The 26,534-nt window shown below is 46.7% G+C and overlaps 2 protein-coding genes and 1 long non-coding RNA gene across 5 annotated transcripts in view; 1 reads left to right on the top strand and 2 right to left on the bottom strand.

Moving 5' to 3' along the window:
* Positions 1-666: 666 nt before the first annotated feature.
* On the bottom strand, positions 667-13,178 carry BCL9 (BCL9 transcription coactivator). Of its 2 annotated transcripts, none has more exons than XM_067546317.1 (7): positions 13,077-13,178; positions 11,230-11,546; positions 9,821-10,010; positions 9,241-9,340; positions 6,499-8,737; positions 4,088-4,348; positions 667-2,912 (listed from the first exon to the last, which is right to left on the bottom strand). In XM_067546317.1, exons 1-7 carry the CDS (start codon positions 13,127-13,129, stop codon positions 1,798-1,800), a joined length of 4,275 nt encoding a protein of 1,424 aa, XP_067402418.1. In that variant the 5' UTR covers positions 13,130-13,178; the 3' UTR covers positions 667-1,797. The 2 variants fall into 2 exon arrangements, with proteins under 2 accessions (XP_067402418.1, XP_067402419.1); XM_067546318.1 differs by having other exon boundaries at positions 11,452-11,546.
* LOC137151833 (uncharacterized) overlaps positions 13,176-26,534 on the bottom strand; it is a 66,182-nt gene continuing 52,823 nt past the window's right edge. For both annotated transcript variants that reach the window (XM_067546320.1, XM_067546319.1), the window contains exons 2-3: positions 16,283-16,365; positions 13,176-13,379 (exon numbers count right to left, since the gene is read on the bottom strand). In XM_067546320.1, coding sequence (XP_067402421.1) covers positions 13,176-13,367 — 192 coding nt within the window. In that variant the 5' untranslated portion in view covers positions 13,368-13,379; positions 16,283-16,365. The remainder of the gene's footprint in view (positions 13,380-16,282; positions 16,366-26,534) is intronic.
* On the top strand, positions 19,335-22,156 carry LOC137151924 (uncharacterized). The gene is made up of 3 exons (XR_010919410.1): positions 19,335-19,428; positions 20,036-20,159; positions 21,907-22,156. It is a non-coding gene; the product is annotated as an uncharacterized lncRNA (long non-coding RNA).

Raw genomic sequence — 26,534 nt, 5'->3', positions numbered from 1 at the left:
AATTCTCCGAAAAAGATTTGAAAAAGCAGAGACAGGATTAGACAGGGAATCAAGGAAACAGCAGCAAGGCAACAATTCAGGTCATCTAGATAAAACAAACATGCTCATGGAAGATTTATCTATCACCTATGTCATTTATTTTCATTCTTCCCCTTTACCTCAGCCTCTAACCCATAAGTCAGAGACCCTGCCTCACTCATCAGCAACCCAGTGTGACAAAGAACCATTGAGTGTTGCCCTTTGGGCAGAGATACTTTGGTAGTGGCCAGACTTTGAACAGCATCATACCTTCTCCCAGTTGCAATAGAAAGGAGACACTTGCCTTGCAGTAGAAGAACCACCACCGACCCAGAAGGATGTCCAGAAGCAGGAAGGAGTCTTTATCTATTCTCCAGCCTTCAAATGTTGAAAGAGGCTGGAATACCATCTCCTGGGCTCATGTCTGCCCCTTTGAGATGATGCCAAACACTAAAAAACAATCAAGTTCTGCCCAGGCAAAGGGGGAGGGGGGAAAAAAAAAAAGTACAGAGGAAGTGAATTGAAAGAGGCACACAGCTGCCAATACAGTCGCTTTTATAAACTACACAAGCAAGTCCCATCTAGCAGCTGGTATGATTATGACCCTAATGAGAAAAACAAACAAGGAGAAGATTGCCAGTCACCTGAAGTACACAGAACAACACTGGATTGGATTTAAAAAAAATAAAAAAAAGACAGTTCATTTTTGTAAGAAACAATATATTTTATTTTTCTGACACCACAGCCCTGGCGAGTGGTTTTGTACCAAATTTAATGGAGGTTACACAGAACGTTTTACGCTGGGAGGAAAAAAAAATAACCACCAAAAAAAAAAAAAAAATCCTGGATAACTTTTAGTGTCTGTTCCACTCCCACATTAATAAAATCACTTGGGGTTTCTAAGAAAAGGAGAATAGGAAACCGTGAGAGAGAGACTACTGTAGAATGTAACAGTGTCCAAGTCCAGCCCCTTCCTGAAAGTGGGAAAACTCCCCACATGAGGAGAGGCTCTCCTAGATTTACTCCCCAAAATAATACATTGTATTGCAGCTGCCAAAGGAGGAGACAGAAGGGGACGGCAAGAGAAGCCTATTTAACAAGGAGTGGGAGGGAGAGACAGAAGGTGCTGGACAGCACTCCATAATTTGAAAAATATGTCCTTAACTTATTTCTTTTAAAAGATTCCCCTCACTGAACTTAAGTTCCTTTTTTGTGCTTTTCATTAATACTCTGCTCTGAGGTCGTAGTTTGGTTTTCTATACATTGGAGTTGAAGGAAAATAGTCCGAAGTTCTGAAGATGGATTTTCCACCTAAAGTAAACAGCCTAGAATCCCATTCTCCTCTCACCCCAAAGACTAAAGTCTCTGCTAAAATCCCTTTTACAATATAGTACAGTACACAAAAAAAACAAAAAACCCAAAAATAACCGAGTCTCATGGGAGAAGCCAGTCCAAAGGACGTAAACATACAGAGAATGGTGCAACTTGTGACAAATGGCAATTCTCAAAATACAGCTACAGATTCTCAAAGCAGGTGCCATCATGGGATACCGAAGTCCACAAAAATAATTTTTAAAAAATAAATCTTAAAAAAAAAACCTGTTAAAATGAATAATTTGTTTTCAGGTAATTCCATACATTCGAGATTTCCCAAAGCTTCCTCTGGTCTCTTTTCACCTATTGCATGGCCAAACTGTACTCCTGAAGCTCCCCACAAGCCCTCAGGACTTGGAATCTCATCTCAACAAGGATCAGAACATCCAGTCTTATGGTAGCAGCTTAAAACATCATGTTCCCTGGATTTCCAGGGCCTTGGCTAAATCCACCCATTCCAACATCAGCAGCCATACCTCGGGGTCTCATCTGGGGCGGAATCATGATGTTCTGTTGGGGTCCCATCATGCCCTGCATTGACATCATCATACCAGGTGAGCCTACAGGTCCTGGATGGCTATATAGCCCAGCAGGGGCTCGGTCCTTGCCTGGAATCATGCCCACAGTAGCTACCGGGTTACTCATTAACGTGGGCTGGCCAGGCATTGCCGTTTGTGCTGGTGACATCATCCGATGGTGAGGTCCCATCATGCCTTGCTGCAGAAAGGCAGATGGTCTCATTGGGTTATGGCCTGGCATAGATGTAGCAGTTCCGAGGGGGATATCAGCAGTTCCCACTGGCCCTGGGCCTCCCATGCCAGGCAATGCAAGACCCATCCTTGGAGGCTGCTCTCCTATCATTCCCTGTATATGAGAAAATCCAGGACCAGGACCCTGTGGCTGCTTGCGGCCTGGAACTTCCCCACGAGGGAAATACTGCAATGTCTGACTAGGCTTCTCTGATGGAATAATCCTGGACAGGTCAAACTCTGGTATTCCAGTGGCCCCAGGGCGGATCACCTCCTGCAGGTCTGGATCAGTGAAAACTGAAGGGATGTTTCCTAGAACAGTGAAGGAGTCTGGACCTCCAGGGCCTCCAGTCTTGCAAAGTGCTGGATCCGTTGAACTTTGGGGCAGGTTGGTGGGACGCCCCAGAGGTCCTTCTCCATGGAAGCCCATTCCAGCTGGGAAATTGCCTGGCCCTCCACTGGGGCCATTGTGGGGAAATGGCACCTGCTGTGGCGGGGACTGTACTGGAGGAAATCCCTGTGGGAAGCCCAGGCGTCCTTGAGGTACCATTGGAGGATCTTGGGAACCATGACCCATCATCGGATTGTGTGACATCAGGCCAGGTCCTACAGGGACCCCATGAGGAGGTATACTGGGTCCCATAGCATTTGGAGAGGGCATCTGATTGGTATGGGAAAGAGGCTGGGTCATTCCCATTGGGCTAAGGGTTGGCATTGGACCCACTGGGTTTGGACCTGAAATTCGAGGATTCTGGGAATTAATGCCCATTCCTAGGGAAGAAAAAGAATCAAATTTAGATCGGAAACAATCAATGAAGTTACAAGAACTCTGTGTAATATTCTTGGCTCCAATTTTAAAAACAAAGTTAGTGCCAGTGAAAGATGCCAAAACTTCATTTGCTAGGGCTACTGTTCTATTTAACCACAAAATTTACACATCATGGGCTTTAATAGCCCTACATTATCCTTCCGCTGCTCCAATGTGGCTGACATGTGACTGAATAGGGCTCTTGAAACAAGAGGAGAGGATCAATCTAGATCAGGGGTAGTCTATTTTTTGTCAAGGTCAAAATTTCTTGGTCAAGGTATAGGCAAGGTCCAGACTTTAGAGAAAACAATAAAATAAATCCCCAACAATAATGATAACAGTAAGTAATACAAAAGATTTCGGGGTCCATTCAAAAGTGTCTGGTGATTTGGATTTGGCCCACAGTCTGGCTATTGATTACCCCTGATCTAGGTCCAATTCATGTCTTGATCATTTTGCCAAGTCTGCCAACAAGGGGGAAAATTAGTGACAAGTGTGTGTGGTGCGTGGATGGAGGAGTCATCCTTGGACATTTGTCCACTGAAAGTAGACTGAACACTGCTCTTCCAAACTCATAGCACATGCAAGTCAGAAAGCTCTGATCACTGAGCTGGTCAAATTAGTCAGTCAATGAATGCTGCAATTTGTCATCAGATATTTATTCAACAAGTCATTTTTTTCAGATACTTGATCAGCTTCAATTACTACTTTCCCGGGCAGACTGTAAACCAGTAACCTACAGGAAAAGTCTTCAAATGTCTGTTATCAGACTCCCCTGCCCTGAGAGTCCTCTTTTTTGTGTACTTATCCCATTGGCTTTTTTTATTTTTTAAACATATTTCTATTGTGTTCCTGTGAACAATAAGCAATTTGAGACAGGGACTTATAGTGGAAACACATTTCACTCATTGTAGAGCAGGTAATTAAGCCCAAGGGGACAGGAGCTTTTATTTCTCTTCTCCCTTAATTCCTGAGTAAGGAACAGATTAGCTTCCCCCTTCCTCTGGCATAGACCAGACAGTCGCCATGCTCCATCCTCTGTATAAAAAGAGGGTGCATGTTTTTGGGAAGCATTCCAACCTTTTCTTTTCCAGCAGAGGCAGTTGTGCATGGAAGGCTGGGAGGGAAGCCTTCTTACCTGGTAGATTGTTCATTGGTGGCAAGTTTGGGGAGCGTGCTGGAGGGGAGTCATCATCTGAGCTGGCCACAGTCTTGATGGCATCATGATAGAGTGGCGTAGAGCTGGGCATGGCAAACTTGGACATCCTGGACATCATGATGGAGAGAGGATTTTGGGAGAGAGTGGGCTCCGGAGGCATCGTATAGGGACTGCTAGAGGGAAGATTTCCAGGGAGAGTCACAGGAGCAGACTGGCTGACAGTGGAAGGTGGTGGGCCACCTAAAAGATTTAGGAAGGATTTAAAGTTATATTTTTTCCTTTTAAATAAAGTCCTTTTCTCTGAGAAAACCCCTTCACTGATTCCAAGAGTCCATCCAAATAGCAGTAGTGAGACAACCAGTTAAGTATGGTTGAACTACATACACATTGTACTGCCAGACAATGGATTTCTATCTCTGGGGGCTTTTTTTCCCCCTTCCTCTCTTTTTTTTTTTTCCCCCCAAAAAACAGGGAGAGACTTGCATGTCTGACAATACTAACTCCAGAAGCATGGTCAACTAGTTGGAAGAACTTCCCAAAACATCCACTGTAATTCCTTTAATTCCTTTCCCGTTCAGGTTCTAGGAGATGCCTCAAATGTGAGCATAGAGACAAAAACCAGAGGACATACAGCCTTAGTAGGCCACAAACCACAGGCATACATGCTGATTTCCAGCAAGCTCTATGAAAAGATTAAGGAAAATTTCCTGTTTTGATTTAAGCTTAAATCTTACATATATAGAAGCTCGTTATAGTTGGAGTCTCAAGGAGTGTTATCTGTTCCTATTAATTTAAAACATCACTCCCTCTTTCAAAGTTGCAAACACAATTTTGTACTGCTCCCAGTCCCCAGGTCTCCGCACCAATACACTTCAAGCTGCCCGGACCAATTTTGGAGGAAGGGGTCACTGCTTTCAGGAAGAAATATAAGACATACTGTTGTCAGCCAAGCAAAAGTCACCACCAAAAAAACCTCAGGAAAGTCTAGTATTAAAGACTCCTCTAGGCACAAAAGTAGCCACAGATTAGAGAGTTTGGGTCTAATTGCAGCAATTCAAGCCCAGATTCAATGACAACACTCAATCTCAAAAGCCACTCTAGACACAAGCATCCAGATTCCTCCTCCTCCTCCCCAGTTCGGCACACGCTAGGCATACCACTCAAAATAATATGGCTAACTGACAGATACTGACACAGAATAAAGTCCGCATATACTGGACATTAAGTATCTGTAGTGAGAACCATTGCTGCCATAGAAGCTCACAACTCACTAGAATGCATGTTTCTGAATCACAGGGGCAGTCCATTCACTTAGAACAGGAAAAAAGCCTGCTGGTCTCTTTCAATACGGTTATCCTTCTGCTACACTAGAGGGCAATGTAGTCACATATCTTTCATAGTCTCCTCACTAACTCCTGCAATAACGAGGAGATTTCACAGGCTGAAAAGCTCTTGAGAGCTGGCTCCATCACACTGCTGCTTCTGCTGCATGGAAACACTGCACACCAGGGATTTACATATTTGGAAGCTTGCAGAAGGAACAGACTCAGTCACGTATAAGCTTTGAATCTAAGAGAGAGAGATGGGACTGGCGCTGCTGAAATGCCAAACAGATCATGGGAATCCAGAAACATGTCTATGTTCTTACATTGTAAGGTCTTTGGGGCAGGGACTATCAGCATCTAGCACAACGGACCCTGGTCCATGACTCCTAGGTGCTATGATAATACAAACAACAATACTGATGCCCTCCACAGACCTGCAATACATCTCTGAGGATCAGCTGCAGAGAATCTACCTGCTATCTCTAACTATCCAAGAAATAGTCAAAATCTGAATTGGTATCAGCAAAGCTCCTCCCAGGGTAAAACTATACCCATGCCTGAACAGACTGTCAACAATAGCTCCTATGACAGCACACATTTATAGGTACCTCTTTTGTTTCTCCTCTCTTCTGACAACAAACCTCTTTATTTCAATGCACCTTTATGATTTAAACAGCAACAAATGCTACAATATTTCAGTTAAGGACAAGTTAGCAAACAAACTATTCTAAATTCTTCTGCAGTTCTTCTTCCCCTCCTCACACCCACATTCCTCCCCTCCCCTCTTTCCTCCAGACCAATCCAAATACACTTGACTGTCGTCTTTGGGACAAAGGCAGTATTCAGCATGTGCATAGGGGCAAGATAAGATGAGAAGAGGCGATTTGTTATGAAGCACACCTCATGTTTCACTCACTCAGTTCTGAGCGTACACACAACCTGCTTCAAACTGACAGGAAAAGCTCCACGTTGTCTCTCCTCTTTGCACTCCTCACCCCGAACGCACACCAAGTGACCATCCATTAACCAAAGAACTTATATTTGGATAGAAAAGGAAGCACTGACCTGATTCCACATTCCCCAGCATGGCTGGGGAAGACATGGTGAGAGATGCTTTGTGGTTTGGAGGAATCCCAGGACTCTGCAGTGGGGGCTTTGGAGAGGAAGTCCAACCAGGAGAAGGTGCAGGGAGGGAAGGAGACTTGAGGTGGACAGGCGAAGCAGCAGCAGACCCCAAAACAGGGGGAGACTTAATGGAAGCAGCAGCGGCTGCAGCAGTTGGGCCTGCAAGCATTCCTGCCAGCTGAGATGGAGTCTGAGGGGACTTAAGGTTCCCCGAGGGAGAACCCAGCATGGGAGACTGGACCTGCCGCATCGTGGGAGACTTCAGAGGATTTATGCCCGGTGAATGCACCTGACTGGCTGCAACAGAGATATCCAAGGGCTTGCGTCCTAGGCTGCGCTGAACAGGGGGAGCCGTGTTGAGGTTATTAGGGTTACTGGTGGGGTTGAGAGGTAGTGGCGGCATGTGGCTGAGCCGGTTGTTAGTCCTTTGGTCAGGCCCAATCTGCTCTCTGAGATTACGGAGACCACCTCCTGGGCCCTGAGACATAGGAAGGAAAGGTCTGGGACCTATGCCATACTCCTGTTGGGGATGTTCTCCAAATGGCAAGGACACCATTTTCTGCTGAGAGGCGAGCATCTCTGAAACACCGGGACGCAGCTTCATCATCTCCTCGGGCCCCACTCCAGCCTCCCTCATCTTCTGAGGTATCATGGGTGGGTTGGAGCCCATGTTAACATTCAGACTGATGTCCCCCTTCATGCTGCCAGGGCCCATCCCGAACTCCAGCTCCCTACCAGGGCCCATCTGAGGTGGCATTCCTTTTGGGAAGTCCCCCCTGGAGGGGCTCAGGGGCCCTTCAATAGGCATGCGAGAGAAGATGGGGTTATTCCCAGGCTCCATGTGTCTCTGGGAGGGAATCATCCGACTCATCTCTATGCCAGGCCTGATACCTTCTATGCTCAAGCCAGGGGGCAGGCCCAGCTGCTTCTCTGCCAACTGCTGTTGAAAGATCTCCTCCTGCAGGCCCTGGGGATTTGGGAACCGCTCCCCTCGGCCAGGGCCGCTGAAGACCCCCTGTCCTGGAGGGAAGTTTCGGCCATCTGGGATTTTTGGCACATCATCTGGCCAACTAACTCCTGAAAGCCCAGGTCTGGATGTGGGATTCGGGACACTGGGGCTCTCCATGTCAGGGTTCATCATTCCTGCAAATCCAGGCAGGCGCATCTGGCTCCCAGGCATATTGGGATGAGGGGCCATGCCTCTGGGGGGCAGAGAATGAGACACATTCATGCCATCAGCAAAGGATTCTGGACCGCCAGGACCCCAACCCTCACCAGGGGTCATCTGGTAGGGAGGTGGGGGGCCTCGAACCACCCCTCGAGGCCCATGCTGGTGGACCATCATGTCCTGCAGGGAACATTGCTGCACAACCACCTGTTCTTGCTTCCTTCTCTTCTCCTCGTAAAACTCCTGTTGTAGCTTCAGCCAGGCCACTTGCTCAGGAGTCATGTGGTCCAGGTGGTCTGGTCCCATGGGTCCTGACTGGGAGTTCATAGATGGTGGCACCATTTCATCTGGGGAGAAGGGCATGTCTCTATGTCCTTGAGGGCCAAATGGAGCCCCTCCATCTGTCCGAGGCCCTGGCCCTTTGCCTAAACTTTGGGATTGTGCCATCATGGCCTGAATTGGCCCTTCCGGTTTCTTTTGGGGACCATCCAGAACCCCAGAGTTCTGTTGAGGCCCCCCACTTTGCCCTCCAGTGAATTCTTTCTCATCAGGAAAAAGCATACGCTGTATATCTCGCAGAGTTTGCAGTGAGCGCTCTCGATGTTCCAGCTGCTCCTGGGACAGTCCATCTGGGTTCTCGCCTAAACTGGATGGGTCGCCACCAGATACCTGCTGGGTGGGACCTTTGGGGTCTGCAGCGGAGCTATTACTCCCCTGGGAGACTGGACTGACTGCTCGATTATTGGGGGTTGAACTCTGCCCAAATCCCTCAGTCTGCAATGGGGTGGAGTTGGCAGGGCTGCCAACAGACATTACTTTACTTTCTACTCCAGGACTGTCCTGATCCATGGGACATGGGGGGCCAGTGGATTTGGATGCTGGTGCCGAAATGGATGGAGCTGGCTGCATTTTGGCATTCTGGGGAGGGTTCTGGTCCTGGTTAGCAGAGGGCTGCGGCTGAGGTTGAGGCAGAGGCTTGCTTTCATTCCGAAGTGCAGTGACCTGGGTGTTCTGAAAGACAAAGCAGTACGTTTTAATTTGCTCTCTTTACATCTGTGTGAATGGAGTGAGAGGACAAAGTAAAAAGACCAAGATACGCTGTCTCAAACCCACCATAGTCACACAAACCCACTACGAACACTTCCTGCAGGAACTGATGCTTTGCACACACAGTTTGTAAACTAGAATCTTGGACAAAAAATGAAATGCTCGTTTTGCTCAAATGTCACCCACAGGACCAAACTGTGATGTTTAACACCCCTCTTCTCTATCACCAGAATGACTCCAGACACAAGGCAACACCGCCCAAAAATTATACAGCTGAAAAACTACTCTGGATGCTCTAAAACTTTTCATTCACAGATAGCCAGAACCCAGTCTGCACAGTGCTCTCTCCAGCCTAGAACATGCTTTTTAGAGTATAAACAGTCACCCTCCCCCAACGAGTGCATGCATGTACACACACATGCACACACCACTCCATCTTCCCCTTCTACCAAGTAGAGCCTCCCTACCAGGGGTACAGTGTTTCGCTCTGCCTTGCTGTTTGAGATGTTCTGGATATGAAAGGACACAATGGTTTCTGCCTGTCCCTTCAGCACAGCTTCTGCAGCCCTGTAAAGACAGACAGACATAGGTGAGGCTGAAGTTGGATGATTATCTTTCTTAAATCCTCCTCTCCCCCAACTACTAGGGGCAAAGAGAAAAGAAAAGTGAAAATCTGGGTCACTTGTCTTTTGACCCCAGAGATCTTGGAGAACAGAAATCAAAGGAGAAGATAAACCCTCACATCTACAGAATCTTACTAATCAGTATTTAGGATTCATGTCACCATTTAAGCTACCCCCAAACCATCCACTGTGTAAGTTCATGAAACAACGGGCTGTCTGCCACCATTTGTCAAAAACAAGGCTAGGTGGGAGAAACGGAAAATCCTCATCTACGGACAGGTGTCAGTAACTCTCCCCCATGATGTGTAAATGGCTTCCCACCCCACAAAGGACTGGAAGGAAGAAAGATGCTTTTGAATTTCATGTAATGAGGCACACACAAATGCAGGGTAAGGACACAAAGGACATTCAGCCATTCACGTACTTATTGGCCATCTCAGTAGAAAAGACATAAACCACTTTGGATGGAGTCTTTTGTCCACTAGCTGGCTCCGAAGTGACAGTCAGGCCATGGGAGGGTGTGGAAGACCTTGGGGCTGAAGCATTTGAAGGAGTCACGGAGTGTGGGGTATGCTGAGAATCCTGGGACTTCATGTGGTCGGCAGAGTTGCAGTCTGGAAAGAAAGAAGGGGGGCGGAAGAGTCTCACCAGTGCGGAAGCTGTGAGGAAGTTTGACACTTCTCTCACCTGGCATCATGATACCCAGCATGCCTATAAAGAAGATTCATGCACCTCTCCCAATTGGTACTAAGGGAGCGGTCCTGTTGCACCGTGATTCCTCCCTCCACCCAAGAAACTCTGCAGGCATTGCTGGGAGGCAGCTCAGACTGTCTCAGTCCTAGCTAGTTCCCTGGCATTCACAAACGACAAGGTCGGAGAACACATGTGAGTCACAGACACAAGCAGATAAACATTTATTTAAATTCTTATAACACAGGGAAAGAGTTTTTATATGAGACTTTTTTTCTCCCGTTACTCATGTCACCTAAAGCCTAGTCTGCTGTACTGTCAGACTACCCACACAGCTTCTAATTCACACCAATTGGAAAGTAACTCACACTACAGGCAGGTCCTTTACAACCAAAGCTCTCCTGCTGCCACTCTGTCAAGTCATCTAGAGGGCACAAATGCAAATCCTGGAAGACTTAATATCACAGAGCAGTAATAATGCTTTTTACTTCTGCGCCACCTTTCATGTGAGGATCTCTGAGCAATTAATCAAATATCACAACTCTGAGATACAGGAGCTCTCTATGATACTGCATCTAATTTCACAAGTTAGGAAAGTAAAAAGGGGGGGGGGGGTAGTGATAAGTCCACGGTCACACAAAGAATCAATGGCAAAGCCAGGAACAGAATCCAGGAGTCTTGACTCCTAGTCCTGTGTTCCCATTAGTCAAAGAGGTGTAGGTGGTATAACAACACCCAATCCACCTTACCAATATGTATTCACAGAACTGGCTTGCATGTGGCTTTGACATGCCAGTTCAAACACAGCAGCTCCTGGAAGGACAAAAGACAGAGTGGGGTGGAAGGAGACTGACAGCTATTTATTTATTTTCCCAAAACCCCTTGGTAAGTTTCAGTGTTATTATGGAACAACTTTCCCATCCTGATCATTGCTGTATTCCAGCTGAACACGGAGAGAGACATTTACCATTACCAGCTGGTAAAATCCTCGCCTCTCTACAGGACTTTCAGACTCCTTCAACTGGCACACAGTCACCACCTCAGGCAGACAGATGCTTTTGCAAATATCCACAAGCCAAATGATCATCTCACACCAATACTTGGCACTTACACACACACACAACCCTCCTCTGGCAGACATACCTTTGATTTCAGAATCGTCGCTGGGAGTCCCAGCATCTCTCGGTTCAAAGGAATCCGCTGAAATGCTCCTCTCTCTTTTTCCCTTCCCCTTGGCACCATTTCCAGCCCCATTCTTCAACCCCATGCTCCCACCTGGGCCAGAGAGCACTTTGGGGGGGTGACCGCCACTCTTGGGGTCGCAGGGAGAGGGCTGAGATTGGCTAGTCGAGCCCCCCTGTTTACCCGGGTTGGAAAATTTGGAATCCAGCTGGGGGTTGCCAGACGGGGACATCACTGTGGGGGGACGGACCATCACCTCCTGCTTTGATTTGGGGCTACTGAAAGAGAGAGAATTAAAAATAGAAATTAGACTGTGGAGTCACTCCTGTAGCAATAGACTAGAGAAAAGCAGCAGCAGTCACCACTGCTGCCTTTACAGAGCAAGGCACTTGCGGATGAATAAGAAACGCCTGCATGCTTAGCATCATCCAGCTGCTCTTTCAAACATGCCTTGAAAGGGTTATTATCCAATACGGGATCACAGTGCTCAAGGAGGCACAAGAACAAGCAGCAGGCCTGCCAGATCCCGGGAACTGTTCAGTCACATGAGGAGGCACCTCTGGGGCTTCTGTCAATAAAGACAACGGTTTCTATGTACACAGAAAAGCGTCTCACACCAAGACCAGCTTAAAGTAAACAAACAGGGCACCATAAAGTTCACCACACTACCCATCCAGACCCAAATGACACAGTACAGCTGTGATCACAGAGCAGAGAAACCCACCACAAGCCAGTCCAAGAGCGCGTAAGGAAAACCCAGCATTATTGCAGCACACATCACGGAACAGGGAAACACACCAGGAAAATACAAACCTCTGACCATGAAAACAATTAAACCAGCTACAACCTGCCTTTGAATGGGGAAAGAGGATATTGTCTCCACACACACTCCTGCAAAATGGGGTGGAGGAGACTGCATTAGAGTTTATCAAAAGAAACTCAAAACACAGTCTTTTCCCACTCCATCCCATTACATAAACTCCATCCTAAACCTATTTTGTCTCCTTAGATTTCATGCAATTACAGTCTTCCTTCCTCCCAACCCCTTTATTTTAGCCACAGTCATCCTCTTCTTTTCTTCTGCAGGGATCTGCTGGGAGCTCAGTCCCACCTCCCCACCTCAAAAGGCAGTGGCATGATAGCAAGCCTCACTATCATGCTGTTCCTTCAGTTGGCCAGACAACTGACTCACAAGCACTCCTTCCAAGTTACTGTCTGTCCTTGCTGACCCCAGGAGCGCAAGTGTCAAGCACACCATACATCCAGTGCATCACCTTTCCTTCAAAGCGTCTCCTCTTCCAAGCCAGTGTAGGATGAGGTCTGGCACAGGCAGATGAATGAAATGGACAAGGATTGTGCAATGATAATCATTTCCATGCTGCTCCTGCCAGCAGCACAGGGAGAACTTTGTGTGGGAGGGCGAGCACAAAGATCATCTGCTGTGTGATTCCCCCATTGTGGAGACTGAAGATTAGAAGGCGAACAGAATGGGAAGAAGAAGGATGTCCACTACATCACAACCTATTTAACCACAGAGATGAAGTGGACTGTGAGGCACTCTAGGACATTTGGAATCTCATTCTGTGAGGTATGGAACTTCCTTGACTCCCATTCAACTGAGTGGAAATAGAGGATACTCAACATCCTACAGGAGGTGCTCAGCAGCTTACAGGATCAGGTTCTCTAGGCATGATTTAGAGTGGAGGAAGGGACAATCGGTATTTTGCACCCAGGCCTTGGATAACACTGCAGCAAAGCAGAGACACCTCCCCCCTCCAGCCCCAGAGCAGTTCACTGAAGTTTCTCACCTCTGTGTGTTTCCTGATGGGGAGTTCCTCACTTTGGGGTTACTGGAATGCATTGACAGAAATCCTGAGCTCACACACACACACACAGATGGGCTCTTGTCAAGTTCCTCTGAGGGGCCTGCTGCTGCTGGCAGCTTTGAAGCACTTTCTGCCACACGCTTTTCTCACCGCTGTCCGTCTGCTTGTCTTTTTTCTCTTTGTCTCTCTCTGCTGTTGCACTGGGCCCGTCCCTCCTGCAGCTCCAGCATTCTCTGAACGTGTGCCTCCAGCTGCTGAGGGGAAGTCTCGCATCTCCAGGGCACACTATGCCACGCCGCCCCCGAAGGAAGAACAGAACACAGGTAAGGTACAGTCCAAACCCTGGAATTAACTGAATGAACAGACCAGCGGATGGCAATCCTTTCCCCTTTACTAATAGGTTGAGGGACTGGAGTTTTCAGCTGGCTGGACCATAGCTGGAATGTACTGCTAGGAGAAAGCTCTGAGCAGGCATTAAACTCACAAGTGATGAAGTCAGTCTCCCTTCTCCCAAAAGAAGTTACAGTGGATTCAAAAGAGCAGGGAAGAAAGAGGTAGGGAAGCGCTCTGTACCCAGACTCTCTGATCCAAGTAATGGAATAATATCTGTGAATGCATAGGGCGGCTTATTTAAGCACACTCCGCACCAAATCACTAGGAACGCAGGACTAGACCAGGCCACTGGTCCAGACAGTCCAGAATTTCCACTATGAATGGCCATTACTTGATGTCTCAGGGGAATATAAACACCCTCACACCCCCAACCACCACCACCTCAATATGATTATCCATTTGTGTAATGTGTGGTGGAAGGTGAACAGGAGGGAGAAAGAGAGAAAGCAAATGCCTTCCTGACCACCTGTAAGCCACCAGTTTATGCCATGAAGCATGAGACTTGATCACTCAGAGCAAACAAAGGAGAACTTGTGGTCAATTACTGTTTCTAACGGAAAGGCTGATAGATCATTAGAGAGCTGCCCATCCAAATTTGCTCAGCAACATCATAAAAGCTATTTAAACTTTTTTTTTTTTTTTAATTAACATGAACACTTTTCAGTTTGTTTCTGAAGAGAGGTGACATGCATGCTGGCTGTACAGAACAACATAACACTGTTTCTTCTATGTTACTGCAGGAGGAAAATATTGGATATTTATGTTTCTCATGTCCTTTGGGCTAAACAATTTTAGAACAAGTTTTGGTCTTGTTTATATTTCAACAGACGATCTTCTGTTCATCTCACCTACTCAGATGTAAATCCACATAATTTAGAATATAAACAAGATTATTGTTAATGTATTAAATATTGCTAGTTAAATATTATTCAAATGTAAATATTCCCAGTATTCCTTCTCTGCTCTGAAGCAGTTTCTTGCTGTATGAATCAACTGAAACAAATAAATCTAATGAGGTTGGCAGGGTCAGGCTTGTTCTGAAGGAACTAGTGTTTTAAGGGTATTCAGAGGACACAAATTGGTTCATTGATGCGTTGCTATCTGAGGATTAAGAAATACTTGCCACCATACAATCACAATGCTACCAGTGACAGAATGGCTAGTATGGCCATAATGATATGGAGCTTTGTGGCTCTCCAGCTCCTCAAAGTGATTTTGGTATGATGTCACAACTTGTATCATGATATTATACCAGCACATTTTGATGCAATATCAATCCATAGTGTCGGGATGCGACAATGTAATTATTTTGTGGATCTCTGCAACTCCAGATATTTTCCCCTCCAATCACTTCCCCAGCTGCTTGGAGACACAGAGAGGGATCCTGGTGACACCAGTAAGTTTGCTCAGTTTTCTTGCCCTCACCGCCCTGCTTCAATCCACTAACGCAAGGAGCATTCCTTCATTAAGAGCTTCATTTGTTCTGCCTGATACTTGGTAAAGCAAGATGCATTCCAGTTAGACCCACAGACTCCACAGGGACCACATGCATCTCTACATCCACAAGCAGAGGATCTCATTGGTTTTGAGAACAATGTAGTGTTATAATCTGACTGTTAATTTCTATCATGCCAAAGGTGTGCATGGTGCTTTATAGGCCCACATGAAAAAGTGCCTAAATTCTACTGACTCTCAATGTGTCTTAGGCTCCTATGTTCCTCTTGAAAATAGAACTTCAAATTTTCAAAAGTGACCCAGTTCCATTTTCAAAAAAGTCTTAGGATCCTGTCATACTGAAAGTCAACAGGACTTATGCACTTTTGAAAATTACTTATGGCCCCTCTCTTAAAACTGAAGTTAGACCAAAAGCACATCATGGCAGGGGAGGCAAGAATAACGACATAATAGTGAGCAAAATTTGCTGCAAAAACCAGGACAGATGTCTGTGTGGTGGATTTCTTGTGATTTATATAATTGTTTCCATATGTTTTTCACTCACGAATAATGCCTTAATTTTACCTCTTTATGTGTTTGTCTTATGATACTTGTATGAGCACATACTATTTTTCCACAGGACCCTTGCATCATTCAATGCACAGGATAGACTCAAAAGGCAACGGAATAAAGATTGTGCAGACAACCATAAATGCAACATTTCCTAATTTTCGAGTGCTTCACTTGGCAACCTGGATATTGTTCTTTAACATTGTCTTTGTATATACACAAGACACACACTATCGTTCAATGGATTAATATTGACAAGCTTCGCAGGAGTGAATTATAAGGACAGATTTGAACGGAAGGGTAAATATTCAAGGAAGTTTTAATTTTTCTAAGTTTGCACTTTACTAGTTAATGGCAAAATGACTGTCAACTCTTATTTCTCCCTTTTTGCTTCCCCCTTCTGTGCACTGGAACTGTACAATACTTGAGACTCAAAATGGAAAGCATCATGATTTTTATTTGTGGGAGTTCAGTACCCAATAAGCTAAAACTCCTCTCCACTAATCTAAGTTCAGCACATTAGTCCTACATTTCTATGATTCTATGCTCTTCCTTTCCTTAGGTTTCAGGGAAAGTGGATCCAAGTCCACATCATTGGAATCTCTCTGCCTTGCAGAACTACCCATATACCAGCAGAACAATTCTTGTTCTAGTGTCAGAGACTGGCGCCACTGTGGGTGGTCAAGCCATGTTCTAAAAGCTTTCAGCACAGTGTCTCAGAGACCTATGTAGATGGAGCCTATGTTTTTGTAAATCTTATAGGACAGCACTTTTCCCTGTAGGCAACTCACCAAGACCCCGGGTGTCACGACATCGCAGTGCTCATCATACAGGTGATGAGTTCAGGAGCCCTTCTCACACAAGGAAAGATCACCTGAAAAAGAGAAGGAGGGAAAAGCTCCATCAGAAGGAACTTACAGCATACCCAAGCCCTTAGACCCCTCCCTCCAAAGTGTCCTCCCACACCACAGAAAGCAGACCAAAACTTGCTCTGAACAGCTGACAAGAGAACCTCAGCTCAACTCAGCATGATTTGTTAGTGCTAAGAAACCTTTTACAGGGAGAAAGTCACAATGAGATTTACAGCAAACATACTTGGACAGTTAAACAAACACAGTAAGGGACAGCTTAGACCTGCTTTGGCATACCCCAGTTCAGCTAGATGGATTCCCGTGAGCCCATCTGTACTTCCGAGAGCTGGCACAGTGCCTATATAGGCATCCACCCATCTTCCTTGTCCACCTACTCTCACCCCATGAGCCTCCAAGGCCAGGTAGTCTGATGGCCCACATGTGAATGAAAATGCAAAAGCCAGGTAAAGCTGGGTACTCTCTTTGGTCAGTCAGGGACAATATCAGGCCAATGTCAGAAAAAGGGGACAGTAAAGCAGCTCCATCTACTGTCCCATTGGCCACCATTCCACTGCAAGACACCACCCTATATGTGGACGTTTATCCATTGGAAAGTCTTTCCGTTTTGGTGGTATTTTTGAGCATCAGATGCTGCCAGTTATTCCTCATATTGCCAGAGAGGTCATTGCTGGACAACCAATCAGTCCCACTCTTCCTGCTATCAGACTGAAGAAAACATTACATCAGTTAATGTTCAGTTCACACATAAAAATCCTCTTCAACTACAAGATCCAGAAAGCTTTACTGTTATAAAATGAAGACATAAGATTCTGGAGCACAATTCTACAGTAAGTGTCGAACTCCATGGTAAATTCTGTGTCAAGGCATAAAAAATTCAAAACTCCTGTTACAGACCTATTTCTACGACCCACTCTATCCATTGTGACCACCAAGATACACCACTCTACTAAGTTCAGTCTGACAACACAATGGGTCTCATACTATTTACACAGGAAGGATGGCATTGTGGTTAAAAACCAAGTCTCTTGATTCCCAATTGTGCTTTATGGCCAGCTCTACCAGACTTCTTGTCTGATCCTAAGCAACTCAGTTAACCCATCTGTGAAACAGAGAACATAGGTTGTGCTTTGAGGTTAAACTGATTAAGAGTGATGAAAATTTGTACTTCTGTAGTCCCTTCCCTCCAACCTCCTCAAAGTATCATCCATTCCAACTTCACCTAAACACTGTAACAATACCTAGACCCATGATGACCAAGTTACTCACTCTGTGCAGTAATGATCATTCTTCTAGATGTGTCCCCCTACGGGTGCTCCACCGTACGTGTACCTGCGCCCCCGCGCTGCTCTTCGGAAAACTTTGTTAGCAGTCCATCTTGCCCATGCCTGCCACGAGGCTAGCCAGTATACGCGGGCATTCCCCTCCTCAGTTCCTTCTCTACTGCAGAGACAACTACTAGAACTCCAAAGTAAAGGGGAGGAGGGTGGGTCATGGAGCATCCATACGGACACGCATCTCGAAGAACCATTGTTACTGCAAATAGTCAGGCATTGAGTGCCCCTTCCCCTCTGGGCTGGAGGGAGGCCACACTGCCTCACTAAGTCACTGTCTCCTGACAGGGGGAATTAGCCAATAGGCCGTGAAGGGAGTTCTGGCCCTCAGGCAGGGCAGAGCAGCTACACAGTCCAGAGCCTCCAGATCCTCGGGCAGGGCAAATACACACTCTAGCCATCTATAATCCCTGACCCTCAGACAGGGCAGGGCAGGCAAGTAGTCTAAAGCCCATGGCAGGGGTTTGAGCACCTCTGCAGTATAAGGCTCAGGCAGGGGGTAGCTGCCACCCCAAGAGGGGAGGGGAAAGCGGGCCCACCTGACTCTACCGCATCCCAGCCCAGGGCCCTAACAGTGGGGGAGTGTTCTACCACTGGGTCAGAAGGGGATCCCACTGTAATGCACTGACGGGTGCACAGGCCCCAACATAGCCCAAATGCAGTCGGCTGCCCAGGCTACTTCCTATCCTCTACCCAGGTTGTACCTGTGTCCGTGGGGCGTCCTCAGTTACCCTAGGGTAGATGGCCAGGAGCAGTCCTGGTGGTTCCCCTGCAGGCACAGACTCCTCAGCAAGCAGAGTGCCTCGTATGGGTGCATTGACAAAGGCAGCAGCCTCAAGCAAGCCAGATACGTCCGCCTCCCTCACTGTCCCAGCCCCCCCAGAGGCCCTGCCTTTTTTACTTCCTGTCCCACTCACCCACTTCCGGTGGGAGGGGTGAGGTTGGTCTAGTTCTGCCTACTTGGGTAGGGAGGGTGGCTCCTTACCCACTGGCTCGGAGGGAGGCCGCACTGCCTCACTACATTGCACAAGACGAGTAACTTGGTCTTCTTCTTTGAGAAGTGTCCCTATGGGTGCTCCACTATAGGTGACTCCCGAGCAGTACCCACACTGGAAGCCGGGAATTCAGACATGAATCTGATACAGATGATAGTACTGCGGCACTGAATTTGGCACCTGCTGAATCCCCAAGGATGGCATAGTGTTCTGCAAAGGTATATGCAGATGCCCAGGTAGCTGCTCTGCAGATTTCTGATATAGGGATACCCTTGAAGAAAGCGACGGACGAGGAGACTGACTTCGCAGAATGTGTGCATACTGAAGATGGTGGAGCTACCTTACATAATTTGTAACAGAGCTTAATATAGCTGGAGACCCACTTACAGAGTCTCTGAGATCGCTGTACCTTTTGACCTATCTACAACAGAGAGGAAATGTCTCAGATTTCCTGAAAGCCCTGGTCCTGTCCAAATAGAAGGCCAAGGCTCTTCTCACGTTGAGCTTATAGAGGATGGCTTCTCTATTATCCTCATGAGGTTTGGGATAAAAAGCTGGAAGCTGAATAAACTGATTCATGTGAAATGCAGACGTTACCCAGGGAACGAACTGTGTATGTGATCTAAATGTGAGCTTGTCTGGGAAGAACACTAAAAGGGAGATGCGCCATCAAAGCCATTATCTCCCCTATCTTTTTGGCAGAGGTGATGGTTATGAGGATTGCCATCTTCATGGAAAGGTGAGTTAGTGAACAAATGGCAGTGGGTTCAAATGGCATTCTAGTCAGTCCTTTGAACACTAGGTTGAGATACCATTGGGAAGTGGAGAGCCTGGGTTGTGGGAAGAGGTTTGCTATACCTTTAAGAAACATCCCTGTAGATGGGTGGGAGAAGATTGAGTATACTTCTAACTGCTGGTTGAAGGTTGGAAATACTGCTGAATGAATCTTCTACGAACTAAGAGAGAGTCCTGACTTCTTTAAGCCCAACAGAAGTCTAGGACAAAAAGGTAAGGTAGCTGCAATAGGGGTGACACCCTGGGACTGGCACCAGATCTGGAACCTCTTCCATTTCTGAAGATAGGTACAGCAAGTAGTTTCCTTTCTACTATGTAACAGCACCTCCTGTACCTCCTCAGAGCAAGATACCTCTATGTGCTGGAACCATGAAGGAGTCATGCTTTGAGTCACAGAACTGCAAATTGGGATGGAAAGTGCATCTCTCATTCTGTGACAGGAATTAAGGAATGATTGGGAGAGCCATCGATGCACATAATGTCAGCTGTGACTGTCTGAGCCAGGTGGGAGCAATCAGTATGATGTTTGCTTTCTCTCTTATTTTCAACAGGACCTTCAATAATAGAGGGAATGGCATAAAGAAAGCCCTTGTCCCAAGGAAGGAGGAGAGCATCTCCCATGGAGTGTTGTCCAATCCCTGCTCTGCAGCAGTACTATAGACGTTTCTTGTTCTGGTACGTAGCAACCAGTTCTATTATTGGTGTCCCTCATTGCCAGAATACCTCATGTAGTATCATTGTCTACCTCCCATTTGTAGTCTTGTGAGAATTTGCAGCTGAGACTGTCAGCAGTCATGTTGTCCGGTTAGGTAGGCTGCTTATATTAGGATGTTGTAGGAGATGCACCAGTTCCATAGTTTTAGTCCCGCCATGCACAGGGAAAGAGACCTAGCACCTCCCTGTTGGTTTATATAATACACGCAGGCCATGTTGTCTGTCATGACTCTTGTGTGCATGTCTGATCAGTGGAAGGAAGTGAGCATACCTGTTTCTGAACACTCTGAATTTGAGCAGATTGATGTGAAGGTATGTCTCTGTTGGGGACCATTTGCCCGGTATTGTGCGACCATTGAGATACGCACCCCATCCTATGAGGGATGCATCAGTGGTCAATAGTACAGATGGGGAAGACTGAGCAAAAGGGATTCCCGTATGGATGTCTGCTGGGTCCTTCCACCAGTCCAAGGATTGCTTGACCTTGGTGGGCATCATTAGTTTATGTTGTGTCCGTTCGGTCTGTAAACCAAACCGAACCATGCTTGGAGGCATCTCATGTGCAACCTGGCATGAGCAATAACCAGTGTGCCCACAGCCATGTGCCCCAGGAGCTGGAGGCAATTTCTGGCCAAAATTTGAGGGCTGGATTGTACTGTCTCTATCAATGAGGAGAGACTAAGAAATCTGTGATATTGTAGGAGTGCCTTTGCCTGAGTGGAGCAGAGATCAGCTCCTGTGAATTCTAGCCTCCGTACTGGAGTTAAGGTCAATTTTTGTTCATTAAGCTGTAGGCCCAGTTTTAGAAACAGGTCCCATGTGGCCTGAGTGACTCGTTGGGCCTTTGTGAAGGACTGTGCCCTGAGAAGGCAGTCGTCCAGGTAAGGATAAATCATGATGTCTTGAGTGTGTAAAAGTGAGCCACCACTATCAAAATGACCTTGGAGAAAACCATGGGGGCCGATGAGAGGCCAAAAGGGAGTACTGGTAGTGGTCCCAGCCCAGTGTGAATCTGAGGTAACATCTTTGACTGTATGATGGAAAAGTGGAAGTATACCTCTTGAAGGTCGAGGGCCGAGAACCAGTCTCCTTCCTCTAATGCTGGAATGATCATTGATAAGGTGACTATCTTGAATTTCTGCATTTTGACGCATCTGTTGAGTGCTCTGAGGTCCAGTATCAATCTCCAACTTCCCTTTTTCTGTGGTATCAGGAAATAGTAAAAGCAGAAGCCTTTGCCTCTGAGATGTACGGGCACAGGTTCTATAGCAGCTAGGCTAAGGAGATGGCATAGTAGACTCTCGTGAGAAGGGTTCCTGAAGAGGGAGGGGGAAAGTGTTTGGGAGAGGGGAGGAAGAAAAATAGATGGCATATCCATTCTAGATAATCTCCAGTACCCACTTGTGTGAGGTTCTGTTCCCAGGTGCTGCGGAACAGGAAAGGCAGTCTCCAAAAGGATGGGCAAGGTCTTCTAGCATGAGGTTGCAAGGAGAGTGTTGTACCAGTGCCTCAACCACCCTGTCAAAACTGACGCTTCGAGGTAGAGAGCTGAAATGCAGTCGGTTGGGTCCTTATCGCTTTCACTTAGGGTATCTCGGTTTCTTCCTCTGCGGCTTATAAGCTCTTTGTGATGAATACTGAAACGTGCATTCTGCATTGTGATGACTGGCACTTAAACGGTAGCTGAGGGCTGTATTTTCTTTTGTAGGCTGACATGTATATCCCTAGGGATCAAAGAGTCGCCTGGGAGTCCAACACGTCTCTTCACATGTTGAAGGTCTTCTCGGCAAATAACTTCAACCCCCCAAAAGGAAGGTCCTCCACCATGGTTTGGACCCCTTGAGGGAAGAAAGACGAATAAAGCCATGAAGCCCCTCTCCTAACAATGGCCGTGGAAATCTAATGAACTGCTGTGTCAGCTATATCTAATGCAGAGTGAAGAGATATTTTAGCCGCCAACTGGCCCTCGTTGATTATGGCCTTGTATTGATCTTTATGGGAGTCCAAAAGCTGTTCAATAAAGGTAGTCATATTTTGCCAGCAAGGCCTGGTAATTTGCTATGCGGAACTGGAGAGTGGCTGATGAATATACCTTCCTGCCAAACAGATCCAGGCATTCACCATCTTGGTCAGACAGGGTGGAGTTAAACTGGTGCTGGTGGCCCCTAGAATTAGCCTCATCCACAATGGATGGAATTGGGAGGTGGGTTGGAAAATAGAAATTCCATGTCCTTTATCGGCACATAATACTTTTTGTCCACCTGCTTGCATGTTGAAGGGACGGATGCAGGGGTCTGCCATATGACTTTGATGGGGTCCAGAAGTGCCTCATTAACCAAGAGGGCCACTCTGGAAGAGATGGAAGAGTGTAAAATGTCCCCCAATTTGTGGTGAAGCTCAGTCACTTCCGCCTCTGCACCAACTTCCTCCCACAGCTGTTCAGGGGGTTCCAAAGCTGCAGCTGAAGGAGGATGCCTCCTTGCCTGTAGGTATGCCATGCTAGAGGGCTGGGAGATTTCCTGCCTCTGAGCCTGCCAAGGGTCCCAGTACAGCCATTGAGGAAGGGGGCTGGTGGCTGGTACCATGGTTGGCCAAACCATGGAAGCTGAGGGTTGGGTGGACCATACATGTGGTGCCCATAGTGAGATTGGGTCCCATGTGGTGGGTGAGAAGAGCGGTGGGAACCCAAGTCCTCTCACTCACTTTCCAACTCTGATGATGAGAAAGGTGGTGCACAGCAGGGAGATGTCAGCGATTGCAACGCTCTGGGAGAACTCTGTGCAGGGGCCCCGGTTCTGAATAGGGGTGAGTCCAGTGCATCAGGCACAGAGATCCATCGTGCACCAGAAATCCAGTGGTGTGGATAGTGTCAATACCAAGAGGCTTGCACCGACGGAGTCTTAGATGCGGACCTGGATGTATGGTCCGTCAGTGTCATGCACACCAGGGTCAGTGCTGGTGCCAACGTCCATGCTGATGCACCCTTCCTCGAGGTGGGTATTTTCTGCCTTTCATGACCCAATGGTAGTGGTACTTCTTTGCCCATGCCCATCAGGTTTTTGGGCAGACCAACTTGCTCTGTCAGCTTGGTATCGTGCGTGCCCTGGGTACCCGCATTAGGAGGCTTCAGTGCCGTCGGTACCAATGGAGCAGGAGATCATTTCCGGCTTGAGCGGGGCTCAATACAGGGACTCTCAGACTTTTTCTTACCCGTCTTAAGTGAGTCTCTTTGGGATCACCTGCCTTCGAAGTAGAAGGCTGCAGTGAGACTTCTTGCCAAGACTCCGGAGGTTGAAGGGCTGACCCCATGAGCAGGAGTTTGAGCCTTAACTCTCTGTCTTTCCTGGACCTGGGTTTTAGTTGCTGGCACCAACCACATCTTTGTGGAGTGTGCTTTTCTCCCAGATGGCAAATGCACTGCGAGTGTCTGTCAGTCACTGGGATAGAGTCCATGCAACTGAGGCACTTTTTTAAGTCTGGAGAGCCAGGCGTATACTTGGCTGGTGGGAGGCAAACCCTTTCTTTCCTTTTCTTTTTATTTTTTTCCCTGCACTGCCAACAGAAAACAAACAAGGTAACAAAGGAAAAGGCTTGAAGGGAAGCTAAAATTTACAGAACTAAATGACATTAACAATCGGTGAACGGACAGTTCTGAGCTCTGTCTCTAGCAAAGGATGGATGAGAAGGGAATGCCCATACACACTGGCTAGCCTCATGGCAAGTGAGGACAGCAGAGCATGCATGGGCAGGATGGACTGCTACCAAAGCCCTCCGATCAGCAGCGCAGGCACACCTACAGTGGAGCACCCATAGGGGCACATCTTGAAGAAGCAGCCACCATTCTAGTCAGCCAGTCCCAAACAATAATGGAGTTGCATCCTCCACCCAATCAAACAATGAAACCATCAACATGGTAGATTGTCCTTATCTAAGTAAGTCTCACATACAAACAGTAGCTGACAAGACAGCTACTGCCGAACTATTTCATTCAGCAAAAACTAGACATAGCAACACCAACACCCCTTCAACACAACCAATTATAATCCCCACTAGGCCAAGCCAGAGCCAGTACAGTGACACCTCTCTATCTAACCTAGCCCTAAGCAGCTATACCACAAAGCCCAAGTTTACCTTTTCACATGAGTAAAGACACAGGAACACTGACGTAAGGGATATGGGAAAACCCCTCAAAGGAAATGGTCAGAGATCTACTGCTTGAGACATTCAAGACTTTATCTTACAGGAGTCTGGAAAAATGTAGTGTAGGGAATGTAATTCATGGGGGGTGGGGGGGAATTGACTAGATGTGACCCATCTCTAACATCTATGAATTAGCCAACCATGTTACTACAGTCCAGCCCAGCAGTATTTCCATCCAAATCTGGTTTACTTCCTCACCAATCTTAGAACAATGCAAGTGTACTTATAAACCGTTAATGGTGATGGATGGCCAGGCACTTTCAGACATATATAATTAGATAGAAACTCCAGCAGGAATATCTGTGGTTATCACTGATTAACTATTTTCCTTCTCCCAGCTTTGAAAATACAAAATTGACAAGAAAAAATAAAGACACACCAAGTACCAACTTCCAGTCTTGCTGGGTCGCAGCACGTTCAAGGGGAGAAAATGTTCATTCTTTCTACTGACCAAAAAAAAAAGTGCTTTTTTCATTGTCTTTGACTCTGCCGGACTGAGGCAGCCACCTAGGACCTTTGGGACAAGGATCCTGAACCAGCAGTGGAAAAGAAAAAGGACTGGAGACAGCCTGCTGCAGGAAATGCATCATGACTCTGGACACAGGCAAGTCCAGCACTTTGGATTTCAGAAGCAGCAGTTGGCGGAAGAAGGGGAAGGGTGCAGTAAGGGACAAGAAGAGAGGGAGGACAGACTGGTGGCGGAGTACTTAGAGCATAATAGGGCAATGAGGGAGCAGAATGGATGACAGCAAAAGCTATTTGAGCAACTGCTCACATTGATGGCCAGCAGGCTGCAGACCCTAGTGCCAGTGGACTCCCCTCTGTCCTACATGTCCCAGAGCCGAGGCAGCCAATGAAGAACTCTGGTGTGGAGTAGGCAGTGGAAGTGAGCATAGGCAGACGTACCCTGTTCACTCTACCCTCATGCAACCATGATGAAAGGAGAAGTTATGCTAGCGACATGCTACCCATGAGATTGCACTGACTGGCATTCTCTGCTGGTTTTCATCACACCCTGCACTTTTCATTTATTATTAAATTCTGCACTCTTTACGCAATGGCAGCTGGGCAACCTGTATTAGTTTTTAGTAAACTGTTTTTAAATACACTACATCAATGTGAGAGCTTGGGGAAACAAGAAAAAGGCAGGAAATTTTATCCAAAACTTTTAATAAAGTCTCAAAATTGCTTAAAAAATCACAAAGGCAACAGAAAATAAACTGATACATATGGAATACTAAACAGCAACACTATACACTACAATTCCCTGTGCAATGTGAGGACGTGGGCACACAGAGCATACCTTACTTCCCCTACTCCCCTGGACCCAGTCCCAGTGATCTTGAACCGACTCCTAGCAAAAGATCTCCCCCTTAACTTCACATATGTAGTGCAGTGTCCTGCAGTCTCCAACAGTACAAAGGGCACTGGGTACACTGGCATCCAAATGGGTTTTCAGACAGCACCATCTTCAGTCAGCCAAATGCACATTCTACCATCATCCTGGAACTGCTCAGTGTTTAATTAAAACTTCTGCCATGTGTGCTAAAATCAGAGTAGGACTTCATGAGCCAGGGCTGTAGACAATAGGCTGAGTCCCCTAAAATAACAGTGGACACAGGCATTCTATCAATAACAATCACTTCTTTTCCAAACAGATTAATGCTAAATCTCCTGAGCACCTTGGTGTCACACACCCAACTGGTGTATTCTGCATTGGTGATCTGGAATGTCCTCTGATGGTTGACTAAGGCCTACATAGCAATAGAGCAGTAATCTTTCTGGTTGCCATTAAATCATGGAAATGTAGAGCTGGAAGGAAACTCGAGGAAGCATCTAGTCCATCTCCTTTGCACTGGGATGAGATCAAGTATACTTAGACCATCCCTGAAAGGTATTTGTCTAACCTGTTCTTAAAAAGTTCCCATGACAGGCATTCCAGAACCCCACTTAGAAGCTAATTCCAGTGTTTAACAATCCTTATAGATAGCAAGTTTTTCCTTAATACCTAATCTGAATCTCCCTTGTAGCACATTAAGCCAATTACTTTTTGTCTTCCCTTCAGTGGACACAGAGAACAACTGATCATTGTCCTCTTTATAGCAAGCCCTTAACATACTTAAAAACTTATGCCCC

This window comes from Emydura macquarii, unplaced genomic scaffold, assembly GCF_026122565.2.
Source record: "Emydura macquarii macquarii isolate MOO-44397 ecotype Brisbane River unplaced genomic scaffold, CSIRO-AGI_Emac_v2 contig_1119, whole genome shotgun sequence".
Classification (NCBI taxonomy): domain Eukaryota; kingdom Metazoa; phylum Chordata; order Testudines; family Chelidae; genus Emydura; species Emydura macquarii.
This window is presented reverse-complemented; position numbering and strand designations above follow the sequence as displayed.

Excerpts from the sequence above, each read along its gene's own strand:
- BCL9 (XM_067546317.1), bottom strand. The coding sequence starts at position 13,129 with ATGCATTCCAGTAACCCCAAAGTGAGGAACTCCCCATCAGGAAACACA. Across the intron at positions 10,011-11,229 it reads CGACGATTCTGAAATCAAAG|ACTGCAACTCTGCCGACCAC; the intron begins GTATGTCTGCCA and ends CTTTCTTTCCAG. Across the intron at positions 4,349-6,498 it reads GCTGGGGAATGTGGAATCAG|GTGGCCCACCACCTTCCACT; the intron begins GTCAGTGCTTCC and ends TAAATCTTTTAG.